Here is a 23492-nt window from a genome sequence, read left to right as displayed (position 1 = left end):
ATTTTATGGGGCTACAGTCAGATTCAGACAGAATTTCATGGGGCTACAGTCAGATTTAGACAGAATTTTATGGGGGCTACAGTCAGATTCAGACAGAATTTTATGGGGCTACAGTCAGATTTAGACAGAATTTCATGGGGCTACAGTCAGATACAGACAGAGTTTTATTGGGCTACAGTCAGATTCAGACAGCATTTTATGGGGCTACAGTCAGATTCAGACAGAATTTTATGGGGCTACAGTCAGATTCAGACAGAATTTTATGGGGCTACAGTCAGATTTAGACAGCATTTTATGGGGCTACAGTCAGATTCAGACAGTTTTATTGGGCTACAGTCAGATTCAGACAGAATTTTATTGGGCTACAATCAGATTTAGACAGCATTTTATGGGGCTAGTCAGATTCACAGAGAATTTTATTGGGCTACAGTCAGATTCAGACAGAATTTTATTGGGCTACAGTCAGACTTAGACAGCATTTTATGGGGCTAGTCAGATTCAGACAGAATTTTATGGGGCTACAGTCAGATTTAGACAGAAGTTTATGGTGCTACAGTCAGATTTAGACAGAATTTTATGGGGCTACAGTCAGATTCAGACAGAATTCTATTGGGCTACAGTCAGATTCAGACAGAATTTTATGGGGCTACAGTCAGATTTAGAAAGAATTTTATGGGCTAGAGTCCGATTTAGAAAGAATTTTATGGGGCTACAGTCAGATTCAGACAGAATTTTATGGGGCTACAGTCAGATTCAGACAGAAGTTTATGGGGCTACAGTCAGATTTAGACAGAATTTTATTGGGCTACAGTCAGATTCAGACAGAATTGTATGGGGCTAGTCAGATTCAGACAGAATTTTATTGGGCTACAGTCAGATTCAGACAGAATTTTATTGGGCTACAGTCAGATTCAGACAGAATTTTATGGGGCTAGTCAGATTCAGACAGAATTTTATTGGGCTACAGTCAGATTCAGACAGAATTTTATGGGGCTACTGTCAGATTCAGACAGAAATTTTATGGGGCTAGGCAGATTCAGACAGAATTTTATGGGACTACAGTCAGATTTAGACAGAATTTTATGGGGGCTACAGTCAGATTCAGACAGAATTTTATGGGGCTACAGTCAGATTTAGACAGAATTTCATGGGGCTACAGTCAGATACAGACAGAGTTTTATTGGGCTACAGTCAGATTCATACAGAATTTTAAGGGGCTACAATCAGATTTAGACAGAATTTTATGGGGGCTACAGTCAGATTCAGACAGAATTTTATGGGGCTACAGTCAGATTCAGACAGAATTTCATGGGGCTACAGTCAGATTTAGACAGAATTTTATGGGGGCTACAGTCAGATTCAGACAGAATTTTATGGGGCTACAGTCAGATTTAGACAGAATTTCATGGGGCTACAGTCAGATACAGACAGAGTTTTATTGGGCTACAGTCAGATTCAGACAGCATTTTATGGGGCTACAGTCAGATTCAGACAGAATTTTATGGGGCTACAGTCAGATTCAGACAGAATTTTATGGGGCTACAGTCAGATTTAGACAGCATTTTATGGGGCTACAGTCAGATTCAGACAGTTTTATTGGGCTACAGTCAGATTCAGACAGAATTTTATTGGGCTACAATCAGATTTAGACAGCATTTTATGGGGCTAGTCAGATTCACAGAGAATTTTATTGGGCTACAGTCAGATTCAGACAGAATTTTATTGGGCTACAGTCAGACTTAGACAGCATTTTATGGGGCTAGTCAGATTCAGACAGAATTTTATGGGGCTACAGTCAGATTTAGACAGAAGTTTATGGTGCTACAGTCAGATTTAGACAGAATTTTATGGGGCTACAGTCAGATTCAGACAGAATTCTATTGGGCTACAGTCAGATTCAGACAGAATTTTATGGGGCTACAGTCAGATTTAGAAAGAATTTTATGGGCTAGAGTCCGATTTAGAAAGAATTTTATGGGGCTACAGTCAGATTCAGACAGAATTTTATGGGGCTACAGTCAGATTCAGACAGAAGTTTATGGGGCTACAGTCAGATTTAGACAGAATTTTATTGGGCTACAGTCAGATTCAGACAGAATTGTATGGGGCTAGTCAGATTCAGACAGAATTTTATTGGGCTACAGTCAGATTCAGACAGAATTTTATTGGGCTACAGTCAGATTCAGACAGAATTTTATGGGGCTAGTCAGATTCAGACAGAATTTTATTGGGCTACAGTCAGATTCAGACAGAATTTTATGGGGCTACTGTCAGATTCAGACAGAAATTTTATGGGGCTAGGCAGATTCAGACAGAATTTTATTGGGCTACAGTCAGATTCAGACAGAATTTTATTGGGCTACAGTCAGATTCAGACAGAATTTTGTTGGGCTACAGTCAAATTCAGGTGTCATTTTCTCAGGTTACAGAATTTTATGGGGCTAAATTTTGTTGGGCCACAGTTGAGTTCCAGCAGAATTTTGACAGGCTATAGTCAAATTCAGATTGAACTTTGATAGGCTCTAGTTAGGGTGGAAAAGAATTTTCTTAGGCTACAGAGAAGTCTGGTTATAAACTTGGTGCTGCGAGTCAGTCAGAGATTGCTTTAATCATATTCACATATCATGCCTGATTTAAGCTCCACTGGACTTCCAAAGACAATTTGCAGTCTGCACATACAAAGTTCTCTTTTTCAGGTATTTAGTTGAGCGAAATCCATAATAATCAGCTAGAGTGAGCCACCACAAGTGGGTGACCAGACCGTCTCTGAGAGGCCACTCAGTGCTAAAGACAATCAGCAGGCTCAGGACTCCAGGATGGAAAAAAATGACGCTGTCCCTCTCTCTTTCTCTCTCTCTCTCTCTCTTTCTCTAATATCCTATGTCACTCCACCCCTCCACCTACACCCTCCAGACAGCAACACTGAAATAACTCTTAGCACAGAGTTTTTAGTGGCAGAGTGAGTTAAAGGTTGCGATTAATAAAATCATTAAAACAAACCTTACCACTCCCACAGAGTCCATTCACACATGTATTTTGATTCAATCTGAGGCAGAGAAAATTTCCATTAATGAACCACCAAAGGTTAAAACAGACACAGGCTCTGCTTCCAAGGGGCCATTCTGTAGTTCATAAAGTTATTTCAGGAAAATGACTGTGCTCAGAACAGCATGTACAACTAATTGATGACAAAAAAGTTCCTCAGAACATTCTCTTCACTCCATGGAGAAATTCATGTGGCAGACATGGCTGCACAAACCAAATGTTTATAATTTCACGCCTACAAGAAAGGGTGTGTTACTGCTCCTAAGGCGTAGATATGCTGGAACGAAACCAAACATCTTCCACAAACATTTTCTAACTTAAAATGAAACAAAGCCAGGCTCATTTTCAAAAGCATGTCCTTCATAAGTCACTCCATTATATTTCTCTTGTAAAAACGTGACAGGCTGTTTTTGATTCTGCACTATGTTTTTACAATGCTTCATGTGGACATGGCTAAGATTGTTTCAACATGCGCTAACATTACATGGCCTTTTGTTTTCCACCACTCAGATGGCTGTGTGCATCTATTTTCGGACATATTTACAAATAGCTGTGGTCAGCAAGACACAAACCCTTAGCTAATCAAGATGTGGTGCTTAAAATGATGGTTCAGCAGAAAATCTAATTGACCCATTTATCTCCTTACTCCAAATGTACAGACCTCAAAAGGACAGCGTATAAGTACAAAAAACAGCTCATTTGTAAATCCACTTTCACCTGTATTTAAATGAAAGCTGTCCAAAACACTTAATGTTTTCCCTCAATAACTTCATCATTTTGTGTAAATTTACACTTGATCTGAAATTGATGCCTGCAACATGTTCCATAAAGTTGGAACGGGGCAAGGAACACTGTCATAAGACAATTTTACAAGGTGATATAATCATGCTGGGGTATAAAAAGAGCATCCAGGAAAAGCCTAGTTCTATGTACTATGTACAGCAGAGGGCATATTTCAAGAACATCCAGAAACACCACCGACTTCTCTGGGCTCGAGCTCATGTGAAATGAACTGATGCACGTGGAAACGTGCCTTTCAGATGGTTTATGGAAATAATGGATGTTGTGTGCTCTGGGCCAGAGAAGAAAAGGACCATTGAAGTTCAAAGGTCAAGGCTTGCCTGCAGTCCAGACCTGTTTCCCGTTAAAAGCATGTGGAGTGTTATAAAGAATGGCTGTGCAGCTGAAGACTGCACAGAAGAATGTCAAAAAATTCCACTTTCAAAACTGAATAATTTGGTGTCTTCTATCCTTAAATGCATGCATGCCCAAATGCATGCACATTGATGAAGCCTATTTGACCACCCTTATAGCTATCACAATTCATACATGTATAAAGAAACAAATAACTGCAATTGGCTGATAATCTGATGAGAACAATGAGAACAACACAGTTGCTTAACTGGCTTGTTAACTTTCAAATAACCCAACAAAAACCATACCAATCTCTAGTCTGCTTAAGCGTCACCAACTTTTTTGAACTCTCCAACGCATCCCAGACGGCTCACTCCACAGCACTTATGTAACTCCCCCATAGGCAACGCTCCACATGCACCCAGCCAGTACAATCACTGCCATTGTAATCCCATGGCCTGTCACCCATTATTAAGTGGGGAAGTTGGACAGAGAAGAGCAGAACTGCAGAATAGTACAGCCTCTGATACAGAGGTCTGGTCTGCTGTACCTGCTACAATCTAGCAGGTCATGTTCTTTTATAAGCTCATTTTCTTTAATTTCTTCAGTCGAGCAGAGAGAAATTTGGGTAATAGTCTATGTGCAAGGCATTTTAACATGGTAAATCTACACTACACTAAAACGCTTTATTTACACAAATCAGGCTATTAAAGTCTGGTATATTCAGTCAAAAGGTCACTGCTACTGCTAAGACCAAAAATGAAGCAATTTGTGAAGTGAACAGACTGTTCTAGCACATAACTGAAACTATTCGGCACATTTAGATGAGGTTTCTTTTCTTTATATGATCTGATACAAAAGAAAATGAATTTCTTATAAGAATGACTTGAAAAAAATGAAGTGACAAAACAGAGTGAGGAACTAGATTTAGTGACAGTAATCATCTAAAGCAGTAGATACTGACAGCCCACCAGACTGTCTGCATTTTTGCTTGATCTCAACTCAAAACAGCACATTCTCAGCTTTTATGTGTTCTGGCAACCAAAAAGCCATTAATGCTTTAGAATATGGGATGCACACTAACTTACTGAAGTTTAGCATGTGTTAGACTCTTAATTTCTAATTGCAAAAACTCTACTCAAGAATATGGAGCACATCTTGAAGCATTAGTGGCTTATTCTCTAAATGACCTACTTGACGCTACGTATAACCAACAGGAACAAGATGTTGCTAATTACACACTAACGAGATGCAAATTTAGTTGATTAGCTCATGCTCAGTAATTTGCAAAGCAAAAACTGAATTTGGAGTTTATTGTCAATTATTACTACTAATAGTGTTGATTTTTGGCATAACAGACCTCCAATTACACACTACTACTGGAGATAATGCAGAAAGCTTAATGCATAGTAAACAAGTCAATAAAAGGCCTTAATAAACCTTATGCTTTAAAATAAGGCATCACTTGTGACAAGTGATTCTAAACTTTTTAATGGCAGAACACAGTTAAAAATAAAGGTTAGAAAAATCATATTTGGTTCCCTAAAGAACCTTTCCGAGGATATTATTTTAATTACCCATTGTGACAAACAAGATGTGTGAATGTGAGGAACATCTGCAAACATCAAGCCTGTAAAGCTGTTGTCTTTCAAACTACCTTTTGGAACAAGAAAACACATGGATAGGAATATAAATCACAAATCAGTTGCGCTTTAATAGTACTCTGATTAAACAAATTAATAATAAGTGCTTAGCTGTCCGAACTGCACTCCGAATGGGCTCATGTGCTCACTTGGAAAATATCAGTGCATCCAACAATAGTGGAAGCCTCATGCATCTTTAATACAGTGATAGTAAACATGGAACTTACTTCACTGAAACTGATGTAATAATTTCACTGTTACCATCGAGGATGAACATACTGCAGGCAGACTTAAAGAAGCAGCTTCCTGATATTTTTGGTACTACACTGAGCACGCCAGGTTTATGGATTAAAGAACTTCCACAAAAGGTTCTACATGACTTGGTCTTTCCTAGAACTGTATGTGAAGGCAAAGAACCATTTAGGAACCTTTATTATTAAGAGTGCAGCTGAAAGAGATGAATGAAGTTTAGATGGCGTCCATACCTCCCATCCCTCGATGTGAGACTGCCACTCCTCCAGCACCTCCAGTTTCTCCATCTGCCTTTTGGCCTCGTTAATGCTGGAACACACCGCCTTCATCACCAGCAGGGCCTCCTGCACCATCGAGTAGTCGTTGTGCTTCTTTGGCGTTCTCTTCAGCAGCTCCTGAGCAGAAATACATACCAAATACATACAGTTTCTTAGGTAAACCTAAGACTGTAACTACAATTACACCCACAATATAACTGTGCTTTGTAGGCGGCAGTACAATTTATCAAGCCCACTCAACCCCACCAATGGAAATGGACCACACTGGCCCACAACATAGCAATTATGATTTGGATGGCTCCAACAATGTTATGTGGACTAATTGGGTGAAAACAAACTGAGTGTGAAGTTTCTAAACCATTCCAACGACTTATGAATGCAGATCTCTAGGTAGGGGATGATGGCATGCTCACCAACACTGTTCAATGGACAACAAGCCTGTCGTTAGCTCATGGATGTAACATAAGTTAGCATGGCTGAAAAGTCTCTCAGAAACTCCAGATTAGGGGACTTTGGTGGCAAGGTATAGAAGTACCACTTCTTAGCAGGAGATTTCACCACAGTCCAGTCCCAAAAGTTGCCCTTAGGCATGCATTTTCCTATTGATGAAGGGCTAGAGCAGAGGTCATCAACCTTCCTCCTGGTGATCTACTTTCTTGCTGGGTTGAGGGCCAACCTAAAATGTTGCCTCCTCCCTCACCTAAAACTAATGTATCAGATCCAGCCAATCAAGGACTTCTGGAGATTAATTAGCTGTGTGGTTGGGACTACACTCTGCTGGAACTTAGATCTTAAGGACCAAGGTTGGTGACCACTGGGCTAGAAGATGGCACAATCTGTGCTTCAACAGATTTCAGCATAGCAGTAAAAAATCTGGACTGTTTTTCTGAACCATATGTACATTCTAAGTGTTATGGGTTTTTGGGGGGCTTATTTTGTTAGAGGAGAGCATGCCAGGCATCAGATAAGTGCCATGGGAGAATTTTTTTTCATGTGGCCAAACCAATCTGTGTAGCATATAATTAGAGCTCCCTTATACTTCTAGCACACAAATGAACACAAGATACATATTCAAACACAACTTTATTTTGCTATAGGCAAAAAAAAACATGTCATACTGAGACACATTGTATCATATTAGCTTTCATTTTAACATAGAGTTTTGTGCATTGGCACCCCACTAAAAAATATAACAGCCATTTCGAAGCTAAACAAAGGTTTCTTCGATTCACACATGTTTAATAGTCCAGCTACTGCATGGCATGGTCTGCTGGAAAAGATCCTAATCTCTAAACCATGTCTAAACACCAAAGCTGTGGCATGACAGCTTAACTCCAGCTCTCCGGTTTACATTGGGGAGCTATCTGAGAAAGTGCAGATGGCTATCACTGGCATTCGGTGAGAACGGCCTTGGCAGTTCCAGCTGTGTGATCTCAGATGGAAAAGGCGAGAAAAAGTAAGAGATTGTGGTCTCGTTATGTGAACTGGCGCTCGTGGGTGCGTACCATGAAGCGGAACAATTTCGGAAAAGTTTCTGGTTCAAAAATAAGCTCGGCGTTAGCAGGACTGTTCTGTTTATTTTCAAAAACAGAACGGTCCAAATGTAGTGAGCTCGATAGGACTGTTTTTCACAGTGGTTTTCACATTGTATGGCTGTGCTTGGAGTAAAGTGGAAAGAAAAGAAATTCACACAATTTTCCTTTACCCCAAATGTAGTTACCACTAAATAGCATCATCCATCTCAAATTGACTTTCAGACACTTTCTAGACATTCTAGCCATGTTTACATGTAACCTAATAATCCTTACATAATCCAACTAATAACTCAATCGGAATCGAATACATCCACGTATACACTTCAATCGGAATAGTCTAGTCCGTTTGAGGCCATTCAGAATACAATTTCTATCCAATTGAACAAGGTGCGTAATCCTGTATATAATCTGGTAAATAGAAGAATAATAGCCATGTAAATGGCTGAATCCGAATACATTCCAATCCTATATATATACATTCCGTGTCATATGTTCTGCGCATCCACGGTGCGTCATCGTGAAAGTTTATACCATTCAACACGGCGGGAGCAGAAACTGGTCTGCAGAGGAGACGAAGTTTATGCTCCGATCTTTAAAAGACGGCGGTGGGACGGACGTCCAGCCTAGGTGTCACAGAACACGTCTTCCTCTCAGGCCTTCTTTAACAAGGACAAGTGAGGTACATTGCTCTGAGTCTGACATCACTTTAAAGCAATTAAAAACACAAGCGCGCCAACTGAAATCTTCTCACTCTGAATTCATGTGATGTTTGTCATGCTAATGAATGATGCTGTCATGGTAATGTTCTCTCTAAGCGGTTCTCCACGTAAACACACCATTTTGGATTGGATTACTTGTAGCGAGCATGTAAACGAAGATTTTCACCATATTGTTGAATAGAGTGAGCAGATAAACACCTCAGTTTGAATCTGTAATCGGAATGTGTTCAATCAGATTGGCAAAAGTCTTTGCATGAAAACTTAGCATTGTTTCCAAAAATGGAAAATGTACATTGTGTAGCTGTTGCATAGCAGTAGAAGGTTAAATAAGTAGAACCCTGACTCTAACATGTACTTGTTATTATAGATAACAGTATGTCATACAATGTCAAAAATGACATTTACATTTATGGCATTTGGCAGACGCTCTTATCCAGAGCGACTTACAGTTTGATCAGTTTACACAGGTAGGCGAAGGCGGTGTTAGGTGTCTTGCCTAAGGACTCTTATTGGTATAGTGTAGGGTGCTTACCCAAGTGGGGATTGAACCCCAGTCTACAGCATAGAAGGCAGAGGTGTTACCCACTATCCCAACTACTACTGATCATTTAACAACTGCACATGGTTTGAGGTGTGAATTAGCCATGCAGTTTGCATGAGGCTGATGGGTGGGTAATAAGTTTCTATTGTTATTAGCTCGATTAGCCTTGCAGCTCTAGTGAACTGACACCAAACATGTCTTTGTTGATTAACCTTAGAAGGAGAAAATATTTTTTCCTGACATATCCTCCTAATTCTGAAATACAGTAGAAGCAATACTACTGTACAAGTATGGCATGAGCCCTATTCGAGTTGGATTAGTTTTACTTGAGGACATACCATAATTTAAGTGATTAAAAACAGAATCCATGACTTTAATCCAAACAAGTCTGCAAAGTAGTAATTCTTAAGCAATTTTTTTGTAAAATTCATAGAAAGCTTTGTTCAAACATAATAACAATTTCTGGTAATAGACACTGGCACTTCTATTTTTTGGTGACCGGGAAACGAGGGTAACCACTAAAATGGAGCTCTTGACACAGTTCCTTTATGCTGAGATCAGAATTATGCTATTTCTGTCCCGTTGGGCGGTATTTGTTGTGCTGAACGAGCCCACTTTACTAACCTAAGGCTATTCCATCTGGTGTTAATAAGGAGTTTGTTTTCGTTGCTTGTTGTTTGGATCGGTTTAACTAAACTTAATGCTGAAATGAACATCTGGACTACCTGAGGTCATCTGGGGAAATTACACAGATACTTCATCCTGCAAAAATTGGCCAGCCGAATCCCTGAAAATCCCCAGCTGGCTTTACAAGGAGAAACTTCCATGCAACTAGTTGCATGTTGCGAGTTCCATAACATAATGTCTGTGCAACTTTTTAAAGTATGTGAAACAATTCCATAACAATTTTAGCTGCTCACAGCACTTATGAGTAATCCACTAGTTGGCCAATTTAGCAGCTCAAATTGGTTGACACACTATATCATGCTCAGTAGATAAAGTCATTTACAAGGTGCAATTTATATATTTGCAGCATTTTTATAGCTTTAGTGTAATGTTGATTTTCCAACTGTCCCTGCTGTAGCTGTTGTTTATCTATCTGAAGTTCTATCCTATATATTTGAGTTCCTATTCTCTTCTGTGTATGTAAAAAAATTATTAAAATGAATTAAAATGTTAAAATAAATATCCTGTCTTAGATGCGCAAGTACATTGAGGAGCACATCTCACTTTCCTCTTCCACCTTTGGAATCTGAGAGAAAAATTAATAATCAAATAAAATAGATCCTGAAGATAAATGGTGGCACCACTGACCTGGTTAAATCAATCGTTTAAAAAATGGTTTGACAGACTCACACAATGTGTTACTGCCTTTTGATTGACTATTTCACGAAACTAGGTTCACAAAAGACACTTGCAACTGTAGCAGCTGAGTTTCAAATGAGTTGCAGGACATCTTACATTATGCAGCTCGAGTCCAATTTAGTTTCATGTTGGTTTCAAGCAACGAAAGTTGCATGTGAGTTTCACAGTGTGAAGCCAGCCTTACAAATTATATTACTGAACTCTGGTAAACCTAACCCAGCTCGAACAGGACTTTAGTCTGTTGACTAAAGGCTTATAGTATTTATAGTATTTAAAAGGCTTTATAAGTATTTTATGGCTATGCAAATAGGCAGTAAGAGGGATGAGGAGCCATTAGCGAGCCGATGATGGTTTTTCAAAAGCAGCTTCCACGCATCCACACATCACAGGAAACCTGGCTAAAGATGCAAGCAAAGCACAACTATTTCTGCAAGGTTTTAGATAAATGAGCATTATGACTGTGGTCAGAAGATCAATGGGCCATAATCAGAGAAATGAAGTGACGTGAACTCACTCGGAGCAGCAGCGGGTACTTGCAGATCCTCTGGATGGGAGCCACCAGATAGCCCTCCAGTGGAACCTCTGTGTTCTTCCGTCCACCAAGCAGCATGCAGTTCTAATGGTTTATATTAATAATAATAGAGTCAAAAAAACTTTGTGAGTCAATGTGAAGTTTAAAAAATTAAACAACAGATTAAAAAGTGTATGAATATTTATTTCTGCACATTGTACGTCGACAAAAATGTCAGTATCAGTAACTATTTAAAAACACATCAAATCTATCCTGACCAAGCACGAGAACAACATTTAATAAAATGAAAACCTTTATCTAAAGAGAACTGTTGAAATGTAAGAAAAAATAATCCTAATCAACCCAAATTGCTAAGAGGTTTATGCTGTTGATTTCACAATGTAATCAAATATATCTCACAACTGACAACAGTGTTGTCCAGCATTTGTAGCCAGATTGGTTAAAATACATTAAGATCATGTATATTTTGTATATAACCATTGTTGCTGTAAAATAAAGTTACTGTGTTTATGATATTAATCACAACACAAAGTGTTTTAAATAAAAAAAATAGAGTCAAAAAATGTTACGTTCACTGAACTTCAAATAGAAAGTCATCAGAATTTAAGGCAGCTCAATTCAAGACTGTTAGAGTTCTGTTTAATTAAAGCTACTGATAACACTTTATAATAATAGCTCTGAATAAGCGGTATTATGACAACTATTACCATATAACAGTTTGTCAATTACTGTTAATAATTATGTAGTAGCTACATGTATCTTAATACACGTTATCATTGCCGTTTACTTAGCAAGGTATGAATAAGAAATCATTATTTTGTAGAGATCTAATTATTATACTTTGTTAAGAATGACTGCGCTATTTGATAATCTTTACTCATATTCATAATCATCGTTATAAATTGGGCCCCCATTATGAAGTTGTGACCTCATTAGGATATATTATTATTCCTCTGAAATATAACACATTTCTGAAAGGCATTTACAGTGCTTTAATTATTTAATTAAGAAAACAGGTCACGATTCAAATGGTAGCACTTATTAAAGCACAAGTATGATGATATAATTATTGTCTATCATTAACATTTTTCAACTATGATTAGATAATGATTAGTTTCCCACTAATAAGTTTTACCAAACTGATGGCCAACTGTTTGACCATCAAAAATTACATCAGCCAATATTACCAGCTATTGGAATTTTGGCTCCTTAACATCGTTATCACTGAGAAAATGTTCGTATCGGTCAGGACCTACTGAGAGCGTCGATAGTCCACAGAGCTGCAGGTGCTGCTAAAGCTGGCCAGGGGAAACTAGAGCTCAGTCGGCTTCTCAAAACGTTACGGCCTGTTCAAGGTCAAGGCCATAAAACGTCCATTAAATCAAATTCAATTAAGACATACCGTTCCCAGCCCACAACTCAGAGCCACACAGCAGCACTAAATCACACAGCATATAGATTTCCATTACTGTCCTTATCGTCCAGCTATACTGCTCTCCTTCTACTGTCCCTCCTCATACAGTCTATCTGTAATGCATATGAAAGATAAACTCCAGAGAAATGTAAGTTTGTATTTTCAATCAAATCACAGAGGAGGGAGTGTGATGAAGTGCAAACTGATTTTATAGAGCTTTTGAGCAGGAATGAGTGACTTGCTACGCTCGAGTGGGGCTTTATGTGTGCGCATATGAAGGCAAGGTCAAAGGCATCATATTACAAAGCAGCTACACCCTTGAAGGGGCTTACGATGAAGGTCAGGAGATGTAGTGGCTCACTAGCACTGAACTTGACCTGCGAGCAGTCCCCATAAACTTGAACACTCGTTCATCACTAGAACAGCGGCACAACTCAGTGATCAGAAACGATCATCTGTATTATTCTGTATAATGTGCCAACTTTTATTATTCAAACTGACATTAAAGTATTAATCTTGTATTCATGCAGTCAAAAATAAAAAAATTAATTTAATGATGCCACAGATTTCTGTTTAATCAAATAGCGCCAACTAATCACTGCCATCGGGACAAAACCTTGTATCTCCATTTTTTGACCTAAACATGCTGCATTATTCACTGTGAATATTTGTTTTGTATGCAGGGTTGTGTGTTTTGTTGTGTAATCAACCTGTTAGAATATTGGCAAATTTATCATTGATATTTCAAACCTGCCTAGTTTTTTATTAGCTACAATAATGCAGTCGTGTAGTGCAAAATTTAAACTGAAATTCTAATGTTATGTAGTGACCCTGGCTGCCAGAGCAACAGGGGTGAGCAGGCATTTGACCCAGCACTTTAGACAGCACTCAGGCAATCTCCCACCACTTTTTGATTTAGCTCAGGCTGCATACAAAACAATTACTATCCTTAACCTCATTAATCTGTAGACATGAAACAACATGGCATTGGCCGTTTTAAGGTTGTTATGGCATGTTACTACATTAAAGCTATGTTCCAGGATAAAAGTATTGCTGAAAGTAAGTCAGTGGCAAGCCATTAGCTGCCCAGTTGTCTTGTCACAGAAAGAGAATATCAGCCCTCTCCTTTGTCAACGATAGTTTCTCCTTATGCTGAATAAGATTTTTGCCAATGCACCGTAAAGCTTGTCCAACCTCGCAATAGTAGTTACAGAAGAATGCATTTATGGGCACAGCATGGATATATAATTAATGTCCTATTTTCTGTCTGTAATACCCCAAATAATATTCCTCTTATCATATGTAGTGACTTTTTTGAAGTAAGACTGGTTTAAGATTCATATTGTACTGTGCAAAATTATTTATTTATTTATTTTCTATGCAAAATAGCCATTAAGTACATGTTATTCATTCTTTTGCGTCAGGTATCAAGCAGGTTATCACCATTTTCAGAACTTATTTTGTCCACTCTTTACCTTTTTATTACAGCTTTCATTCTTTTCAGCTTTCAGTTTTTCAAAGAAATCTTAGAAGTTGGTTCTGCATTTTCTGCTCCTCATGTTCAAAGCAATACCAAACATTCAGTGATGTTAAAGTCTGGACTCTGGGATGGTCAGTCTATGTTCTAAAAACATCAGCAGCTTCTTTGTTCGATATGTTTATCTCCTTTTCTCAGTAAGGGCTTCTTGACAGCTGCACATCCTTTCATATCCATAGCATTAAGTCGTTTACTCATAGTGGAAGGATGGACTTAAACACCTGAGAGTGGAGCTTGATTTTCTCCTAGAAGATTGTCCTATAGCTAATCTCCTCAGGGATATCTTGAACATAGATAATGTACCTAAAGCAGTGCCTAATGTTTTAAGATTTTTATTAAAACTGGAAGAAGTAGCATTACTGAGTCAGGAGGGGAAAAAAGTATAATATAATACTATAATATTGTGTGCCTGTGCTGTTGCAAGTCGCCCTGTAAAGAGTTTTTCAAACCACATCACATGTTAACATCCCACGCAATAGTAGATCATTCAATAACATCCTCGGAAGACATGTCCCTTCCCAAGTTTTGACTGAGTTCTCTTTGAATACGCTCACAATCATCAGATTTATCTGCTTGGTTCTTACATAGTTCATCTTTAATGGCCGTTTTGACTGGAGATTAAGGAAGAATGAAGGGACTCTGATTTTTCCACAGCACTGTATGTTAACACTATGTGTGTGTGTGTGTGTGTGTGTGTGTGAGGTTCAGGTGATTCTTACCAGAAGACATGTGCGAACGCTCCTGATCTTGTTGAGCTCTAGCAGCAGCCTCTGGGCCTTCTCATGGTTTCCACAGTACTCATCATAAATCTGAAACCTGTCTCTCTGAGGACACACACACACACACACACACACACACACACATGCTGGTAAGTTCCCCTGAAGCTGCACTATGAACAACCACTCTGCCCATGACTTCACAGTCCCCTCACGTGCTGATTGTCCGGACGTTTGTGTCCAGGATGTGGAGGAAAGTCAGAGATACAAAACAAGTCCAAAACAAGCTCCTATGGTGGACTATCACAAAAAAAGAAAGTGCCCAATTTTCTTTAGTTTTTACTTTGCCTCTTACTCTCTGGCGATGACAAAAGCAGAGTGTAATTTTATCTGATTTATTTCTCACTCGTAGCTCATAGAAACAAGCTAAGACACATACCGCATTGTGTTTGCAAGCAGAAGAGAGGCTTTTTAATTATGATCTAATTTTGCTGAATGTTATTATTGTTCTGTGTACAGAACTGTTTTTGTTACTTTTTTGTCTTGTTTCGGCCTCAAAACAAAGAGACGTGTAGACTCAAAGCTGCCACCACAGAATGTAAATGAACTGCACACCTAGTTTGTTTCATAACAATAGGATTATGTTACTATGTAATTACATTTAAACTGTAGCGTATAGCAATAGTTTATGGAGTAATTAACTTACTGTAAATACTTTTGAAGTAGTTATAAAACAACAGACTAACAGAGTAAAAACAGATTAGTGCACTGTTAAAGGGGAAGTCCACCAATTTCTCAAAATTTCTTTATAATTCCGTCACTGAGATGTAAACCAGGGATGTACACAGCGCAAAAGCTGCTGTTTTTGTTTTTTTTTACTACTCAAAACCATTACTGAACCTAAAAATGTGTTCTGATGTGGTGTTAATAACAGTAACATAGTAGTAAATCTGGAATTAGTTTCCTTTGGGAACTATTTTGGCTTATAATGCCATATACATACTTCTCCGCCATGAATGGCTCTTTAAAATGTAAGATTTAGGTCAAATTCTTACCACAAAACTTTACATCTTAATCATTTCACTATGCAGAGATTTTGAAAAAATCGGTGGAAATCCCCTTTAATTATTAAAAAACTATAACATTTTAACTATTCAAAATTTTAAGGCAGCCAGGTTCTTCACTTTTACGTTAAAATCTTTTTTTACATTGTATGATAACTTCATAAGCAGTTCCAGTTAATGGTTGAGTCATGACTGACATATCGACATGCTGGACTGTGCATCCAACTATTATATATAGTATTATTATATAGTCAGTGTCAGTGTTGCGTAAGGAATTAGAATTACAATATTTGTTTTATATTCTTTATCAACAAGTTTAAGTTTACAACAAATCTTTACAGTGTGATAGTTACCAAAGAAATGGTCACTTTGGCCAGTAGCAGTCTCCAGGCTTTCACTGACCAGGCTTACTAACAAAAATAGGAGTGGTTTGGGGTCATAATTACTAAATAAAGTTTTAAATTATAGCTGGCATTAACAGATGGAGCTGTCATCTATTCACTGGCCTACCACAGCAGAAATGTCCATTTACCCCATGCTACATGCTGTTATTATCATACTGGAATGTCTAATAGAGATAATTTTTGCACAGAAAAAAACTGCATAAATACAACATTGCAAATTACAGTGCGCTAACACAGCACCGGACCACCATGTAATCCAACGGGGCTCTGTGCAGGGGCTTACAACGTAAACGTCATGACCAAAAGTGTCTATTTCTGCTGTGTAATCTACTCTTCTTCATTGATGACATGATTTCTCAATATTGCGTTTGCATTTATTTTGAAACAATGATGAAACAAACCAATGATCAAAGTTTCCACCCACAGTGATGCAAACTAAGTTCTGAATGTGTCTCAGAAACTACTGCTGTGCATCCAACAATACATTGCAAAACAATGAATAGGGATGCGACATGACTTAAAGGAGGACCCAAATGATGTATTCCAATTAGATGGAAAAATGTTTATTAGCAACTATCAGCTCCTAAAGGCCATGATACTCCAACTAGCTGTCCAGTAATGACTTTGGAGACGACAATGAGGCATCATGGCGGTCTCTCAGTAAAGGTGTAATTAACTGATACACTTTTTTGCCAAAAGTCATTTTCAAAGTGAAGCTGCTGATATTATGCAAATTTCTCAGCTGGATATAAGCCACTCCCAAAACGTGGCTACTGGGACAACGGGGGCGAGCATGCAACTGATCCACTACTTTGCAAGATACTTTTTGACAAAGTTCAAGTTGCTTGTTAATTGGAATTTTTCAAAAGCCCTTAACTGCATGGACCACTAATACTGTATATGGACCAGAACAGACAGTCAAATGTGAATCAACTGAATGAATTAAAATTTCCATTTTTATGGGAGGGTGGGGGGTTCCAAACAGCTGCTTTATTAGCCCAGTGTTCTTCCAAATATTTCCATGTTTTACTATATTTATGTTTAATTATAATTATTCTAATGTCATATATCATGTTTTTACTGGCCAGCTCACTGCCAAAATAAATAGAGACAAAAGAAGTAAAGATGCTCATGTAACCTGTTTTACTGATGCCCAGCCACATTTGAATCACCTAAATTCAAAGCACTGTTTTTTTACAGTCTAACTCAGTTCTCAGGACAGGACATTTCTGTTGTATGGCTTCTGAGGACTAAACTACATACATGTGGAACATTCTGCCCGTGCGTTTTCACACAGAAGAAGACAAGGCTCCCAGGAGAGGCTACAAAGAGGGCAGGATGAGAGGAATGAGGCCCAGCAGAGGGGACAGAAACCGAACAGCTGCACCTACAAATCCACTCTGCTTACACTCTCTGTGTAATAAAACATGTGGCTATAGCTCTGGATTTTCACTTACACTGTAACTCACTGATAAAACACAAGTAGTGGTCAGCACTGGGCAGAACTGGAACAAAAATCTGTAAAAAATTATCTTTACAAGAAGATGTAAATTTAAAACCTAACTTTTAACGGAACTTAATGAAAAAATATTTTATGCTAAGACATTTCAGACATCCATCACATATTTTGACACAAAAATAAATAAATAAATAGAAAATGACAAAAATGAGGATACAAACTTCTACACAAATAAATAAAGCACAAATTAACAAGAATTTCTTGCTTTCAAAAACTGGAGTTGATATCTCTTTTTAAGAGCTCCACCCTTAAAAAAGATAGTTCTTCAAGGGTTTTTTTAGTTATGAAAATGGAGCCATATAGAACCATGAACACTCAAGGAACCCTTATGTGATTAAAAGGTTCTTTGCGTAGAGAAAGCGTTCTTCAAATGGATGAAGAATGTACTGTAGAAGGTTCTATATAGACCCTTTTTGAAAAGCATTCTATACAGCACCAAACAGGGTTCTTCTATTGTGACGATGTTATGGCTGTAGTAATAGTAGAGCCCTTTTCAAAATGAGGTTTGTTATGACAGAGATGATGGGTTCAATATAAAAAAAAAGAAAACCCCAGACAAGTTGCCTCCAAAATTCTATTTGTCTATTTATTCTTAAATGGCCATGTGATTGAAAGGGCAGCGACCACTTTCAAGTGGTCTCAAAATCAAATCTGAAAAAGAGTTATGAGGCAGTGATCTGTACTGAACAGCAGTGACAGTCGCAATATTTACCAAAGAAGGGATAAAAGATTACACCAGTGAATGCCCAAGAGGAAATTAAATACAGAAACCTGATCTAAACCTAAAGTGCAGTCTTTCTATAAGAGAGTGTACATATAGTACATATGGAATAAATACAGCAGATGTAAAAAAAAAGCACAATCAGGATAAGAACAGAAATAGATAGATAGATAGATAGATAGATAGATAGATAGATAGATAGATAGATAGATAGATAGATAGATAGATAGATAGATAGATAGATAGACAGAGAGAGAGAGTGCAAATGGAGAGAGAGAACATGTGTAAGAAGGGCAAACAAGTGTGTGATGCATGGGAACTCACAAAGTGCAGGAAGCAGCGTCCCACTTCGTTGTGAGGATGGGGGTCCGGCTGCAGCAGCTCCTCAACCATGGCCAGGAAGTCTCTGTGCACACTCAGAATCTCCTCCAGATTAGAGAATAGCACCTATAGAGCACACAGGGACACAAATCTGTCTTAAAATGGTGATTCAACCAAAAAATCGAATGTACAGTTTCGAATAGTCCCGCTTATGTGGTTTGTGACACTGTATGACATACTGTTATCTATAAACATGGACTAAAATACAGTACATAATTAAAAACAGGAGCAGCAGGAATGCTGAAGTGTGAATTTTGTCTGTATGTTTGCGCATGGCAGGTTATCTACAGATAAAATTGTATCATACAGTGTCAGAAACCTCATAAGCAAGTCTGTTTGAGACTACTTAACACCTTGACATAGTTTGAGGCATGTGTGATGGCATGCTGTTTGCACAATACTAACTGATGAGGTGAGTGTCCATTACTACCAAACATGCCTTGTGTGATTGACTACATTGCCACGGGCATTCGATGCCAAAACAGAGATGAAAAAAGAAAAAACTAAACTAAATCAATCTACCAATCTACCTACCAAACACACAATTGAAAATATACTTAAAAAAACTCAATGTGTGTCTGAGCACTGCTAGAAGCCTGTTTAATGCAGTGGACCAATCATAGTTTCAGGGAGGTCTCAAAATATACAATGTGGTGATTAGGACCAATCACAGTCGGAGTAAGGTCTCAATAATGCAGTGATCAGGAACAATCACAGTCAAGGGGTGGTCTAAAAACAACAAGACTGATTAGCGCCAATCATAGTCAACGGGGAGATCTCAGAACAAACAAGACAGTGATTAGGACCAGGTCAGGGGGAAGGTTTTAAAACAAAAAATTGCCTAAGAACAAACTGTAGTGATTAGGACCAATCACAGTCAGGGTAGGGGGAGGTATCAGAATAAATTAAGAAAAATGATGTGGTGATTAGGACCAATCACAGTCAGGGGGACGTCTAATATGCAGTTTCACTCTGTGCTGCATAAACTGCACACACTACTAGGTTAAATGAACCCAGGTCTAATAAAGTCAGGCAAGCACTACACATCTTTTAAAATCCTTATAGATTTCAAAAACATTGGTCTTTTACAGAATTTTTGTCATGAAGGTGTGCAAAAACAGGATATCACACACATAATATAGTTTCAGCTATGAGAAAGCACTTAAACTGCAAATCTGATTCTTGTCACATTATACCAACAATGTCAAATCGGACTGGACCTGTTTATGCTCTTATGTGTAGCTTTTATGTAGGACAAACAGTTGGTTGAGAACTGCAGACTATACACTATACACATGATCTGTATACACATCCCTTTGCCCTTTTTTCTCTCTCATAGCTCTCTAATTGGCTGTTACCTGATCAGTCGTGCTGAATAAGCTGTAAAGATCAATCCAGTTTGAAAATATCAGAAGGCCACTAGTCACCAGAGCTCACAAGTCTAAAGACAGACTCATTTCCCTCCTACCAGTTCATTCTCACGGTTAATCACTTGTGATCGAGCTTCCAACCTATAAAATTGCATTAGAATGTGAACATTTGTTAGAAGGGTCAAAACAGGCTTAAAATTGGGTAGTAATAAAGGCCCAACTTAGGCCTTTACTTAGAAAATTCCAGCAGTGGGGTAAACGAAGGTGTCAGACATTAGAGACTATCAGTACATGGCAGTCATGAAAGCAAGAGTTTATTATATATATATATATATATATATATATATATATATATATATATATATATATATATATATATATATATATATATATATATATATATATATTCACACAGAAAGCAGACATAAAATTTCATGTAGGCTGCAAGTTTGGCTTGGCTTTCACATGCTCATGTTAGTAAAATGGAGAAACTGTGGGTGGAACAGTCTGGCACTCAGGCTCTCCAGCTTTGAGTCTATAGATCAGGGGAGACAGAAAATGTGCTGCAGATAATTAATGACTGTGGTTTCTGTCTGACATTCTGGCCATGTGACTGACATGTAAATCGGCCAATTACAGAATGTTTAGTGCGACGTACCTGTCATAAAAACAAACAGCCATTATATATGGTTGATAAACGCACAGCAGATTACTATCTGCGCCTTCAAACTATATTCAGCATTAACCTTTTTAAACATGACAGCATGAATGTTTTCTGGTTTCTGGACTATATCCCTCACCGAACGTCTATTCTATAGAGATGCAAGGGCTTGCTACTAGCATTAAACCTGATAAACAATCATTCTTGACCGATTAAAGAAGTTAATGGAAGTGTGGATAGCCAGGGTGAGCTTAAATTCTCAGTGAGAGGTGAGTTCCGCATGATTTTAGCATGCAGTTTACATCAGACAGCCTGTGTAACTAAACTTTGGTAGCCTAAAACTACCAACAGAACTCTTCTGCAGTGCACATTGCACCTAAAGCCGCAGCCCCATTAGCTAACTTTTTTTTCAATATAGCAAAAAATACTTTTATGAGCAGCTAAAAATGAAAAACCTCCACCATATTATGCAGCCCTAACATGCCCCAAAATCACCAGCTCTTAGCTGTTCCATGTTTATTCCCCAAGCTCTCGCTAACCATCACCAGCACTCAGTCCCGGCCTTGTGTCGCATTCCTTTATTCCTCTGCCTCCCCCAGCCGGAATAACCTATAAATAGAGCATGTTTACAGCTGCTTCCTGTATTGGCCCTTTTTTCTTCCTTCATGCTAAATTTTTACTATTTGAAGCTGAAAGAGTCTTTCAAACGAGCCGGGCTTGATTCGTTCCCGACCATCATTTCCGGCCTTTTATTGGATTACACTGTGACAACAACATTTGTGTCACGCATCCAGCTAAAAGAAGCCTTCTTTAATGTGTGGTTTTATAAATAGTCGAATTTCCTGTGTGCAGCATTGAAAAATTGAGTAAAAACAAAGTAAAACAACCTACCTTAACAGTCTCTTCGGTGATGTTCTTATCAATTTTAGTGGTAGCGTACTGGTTGAGTCGATGAAGAAACACCTGGTAGAAAACAGAAGAAAATGGAAATGGTTAGGTGGGTTCACACAGTGCACTACAGTAAGCTGTAAGATTCATTAGATTTCTTTGAGTACCAGTACTCAGAACGTACGGGTTCATCAACTTTAATAATGGAAAGTTAACAGCATCCGACTCCATGACATATTGGAAAATATAATGATATTGATTTTTATCATTACTGCCCAGCACTACCAACCACAGGCGTCTGAAAAACAGCAAATGGAGGGCCAGCACTTCCACTTCTATTAGCGCTTTTCACTCCAACTAATATGTGACTTTTAGTGTGATCACAAATGTGTTTTTCATGCACCTCCATTTAATCTTAAAACAAAACTATCATTGAAGCAATAGAGCAGTAAAGATGCCTCTGTCTTTTTGACTCCATCATGTAGGCAACGCTTTGCAGAACACACAAGAGTAGACTTGGCAAAAACAGACAAAGATGCATTAAATTCACTGTATTCAAACAGTTCTGTTTTGGCAGTTAACCAATTCCGTCAGTATTTTGCAGTTTGTAACGAGGAGGGAGGAGGCGGACGCATATGCGGAGATAAGCGATGTTTATTATGGGCAAATCCAAAATCAGGGTCGAGACAGTCCAGGGTCATAGATCCAACACAGATTGATCAGGGGGCAGACATGACAGACAAACCAGAAAAACAATGCAAACAGAACAAACAACAGTACATAAACCAGTACAAACATACAAACAAAGACCAACAAAGACAAAAGGGCAAACAAAGGGCTTAAACTATAACAGGGTAAATGAGGAACAGGCAGGAACACAGGTGGAAACGATAAGGGGTGGAGTCACAAAACAAGGGGGCTGGACTACAAAGCCAAAAAGAACACGAGGGCTAAACCATAACACAACACAAACACATGGACAGAACTGGGAGGGGCGAATTGTGACACAGTTGGCAGCAAAGTAAGACTAGCTAGCCTAGCCTTGCAATTTAAAGGAGAATTCCAATAATTTTTAAAAAATTCTGTACAATCAAATGGTTAATATGTGTTTGATGTGAAAAGTTTCATTTCAGAGAAAACTTACATCGTTTCCAGTAGAGGTGATAGGAATCAGACGTCTGGTTCCTATTTGATTCCTATCACTCAGAAATCTGAGCTATAGGCTAGATCTCAGATGGTGTCTCCTCACTGATATGCAATGTAAAAATAAAATTTAAATAGAAAATACAATGAGCGTCTAAGATTTTTGCTTTTAGCAGTAAATTGTAAGCATATGTCATTATGTTCATGATCATAAAGCCCAATTTCTGTTAATCTGTTTTGAGCTTCTACAAAAGAATAATAACACTTTACATTCATTTCATGCAGTTATAATTTGCCTTAAGATTTGGGGACATAAATTCAGACGGAAATCCTAAATATACCCTGGGGCACAAGAGGTTAATGTTACAAGAAAACTGTTATAAGAAATGGATATGAATACACTGCCTGATGTCTGAGATACCGTTTTACGATAGTTTTGAGATAAGATTTTGGACTAAAATACATGTTTAAATCCCATATGTGGCTTAGAAAACATGAAGGGTCTTGTGCGGCAAAATAATACCTTAATTTTTTTTTTTGGCGTTTTTCCACTATGTGTAGATTCACTTGAAGTTTTGACAGTAAATAAAATGGGCTGTATTTGTTTGTAGACGTTGTGACCCCCGGTTC

At 38.2% G+C, this 23492-nt stretch overlaps 1 protein-coding gene across 2 annotated transcripts in view; it reads right to left on the bottom strand.

Annotated features, from left to right (window-relative positions):
- The window catches only part of prex2 (phosphatidylinositol-3,4,5-trisphosphate-dependent Rac exchange factor 2), a 240000-nt gene that overhangs the window by 177555 nt on the left and 38953 nt on the right, over positions 1 to 23492 (bottom strand). For both annotated transcript variants that reach the window (XM_037534146.1, XM_037534147.1), the window contains exons 2-6: positions 21723 to 21794; positions 18744 to 18866; positions 14715 to 14819; positions 11027 to 11128; positions 6308 to 6469 (exon numbers count right to left, since the gene is read on the bottom strand). In XM_037534146.1, the coding sequence (XP_037390043.1) occupies positions 6308 to 6469; positions 11027 to 11128; positions 14715 to 14819; positions 18744 to 18866; positions 21723 to 21794 (564 nt within the window). The remainder of the gene's footprint in view (positions 1 to 6307; positions 6470 to 11026; positions 11129 to 14714; positions 14820 to 18743; positions 18867 to 21722; positions 21795 to 23492) is intronic.

The sequence above is a fragment of the Pygocentrus nattereri genome, chromosome 24 (assembly GCF_015220715.1).
Source record: "Pygocentrus nattereri isolate fPygNat1 chromosome 24, fPygNat1.pri, whole genome shotgun sequence".
NCBI classification, from domain to species: domain Eukaryota; kingdom Metazoa; phylum Chordata; class Actinopteri; order Characiformes; family Serrasalmidae; genus Pygocentrus; species Pygocentrus nattereri.
This window is presented reverse-complemented; position numbering and strand designations above follow the sequence as displayed.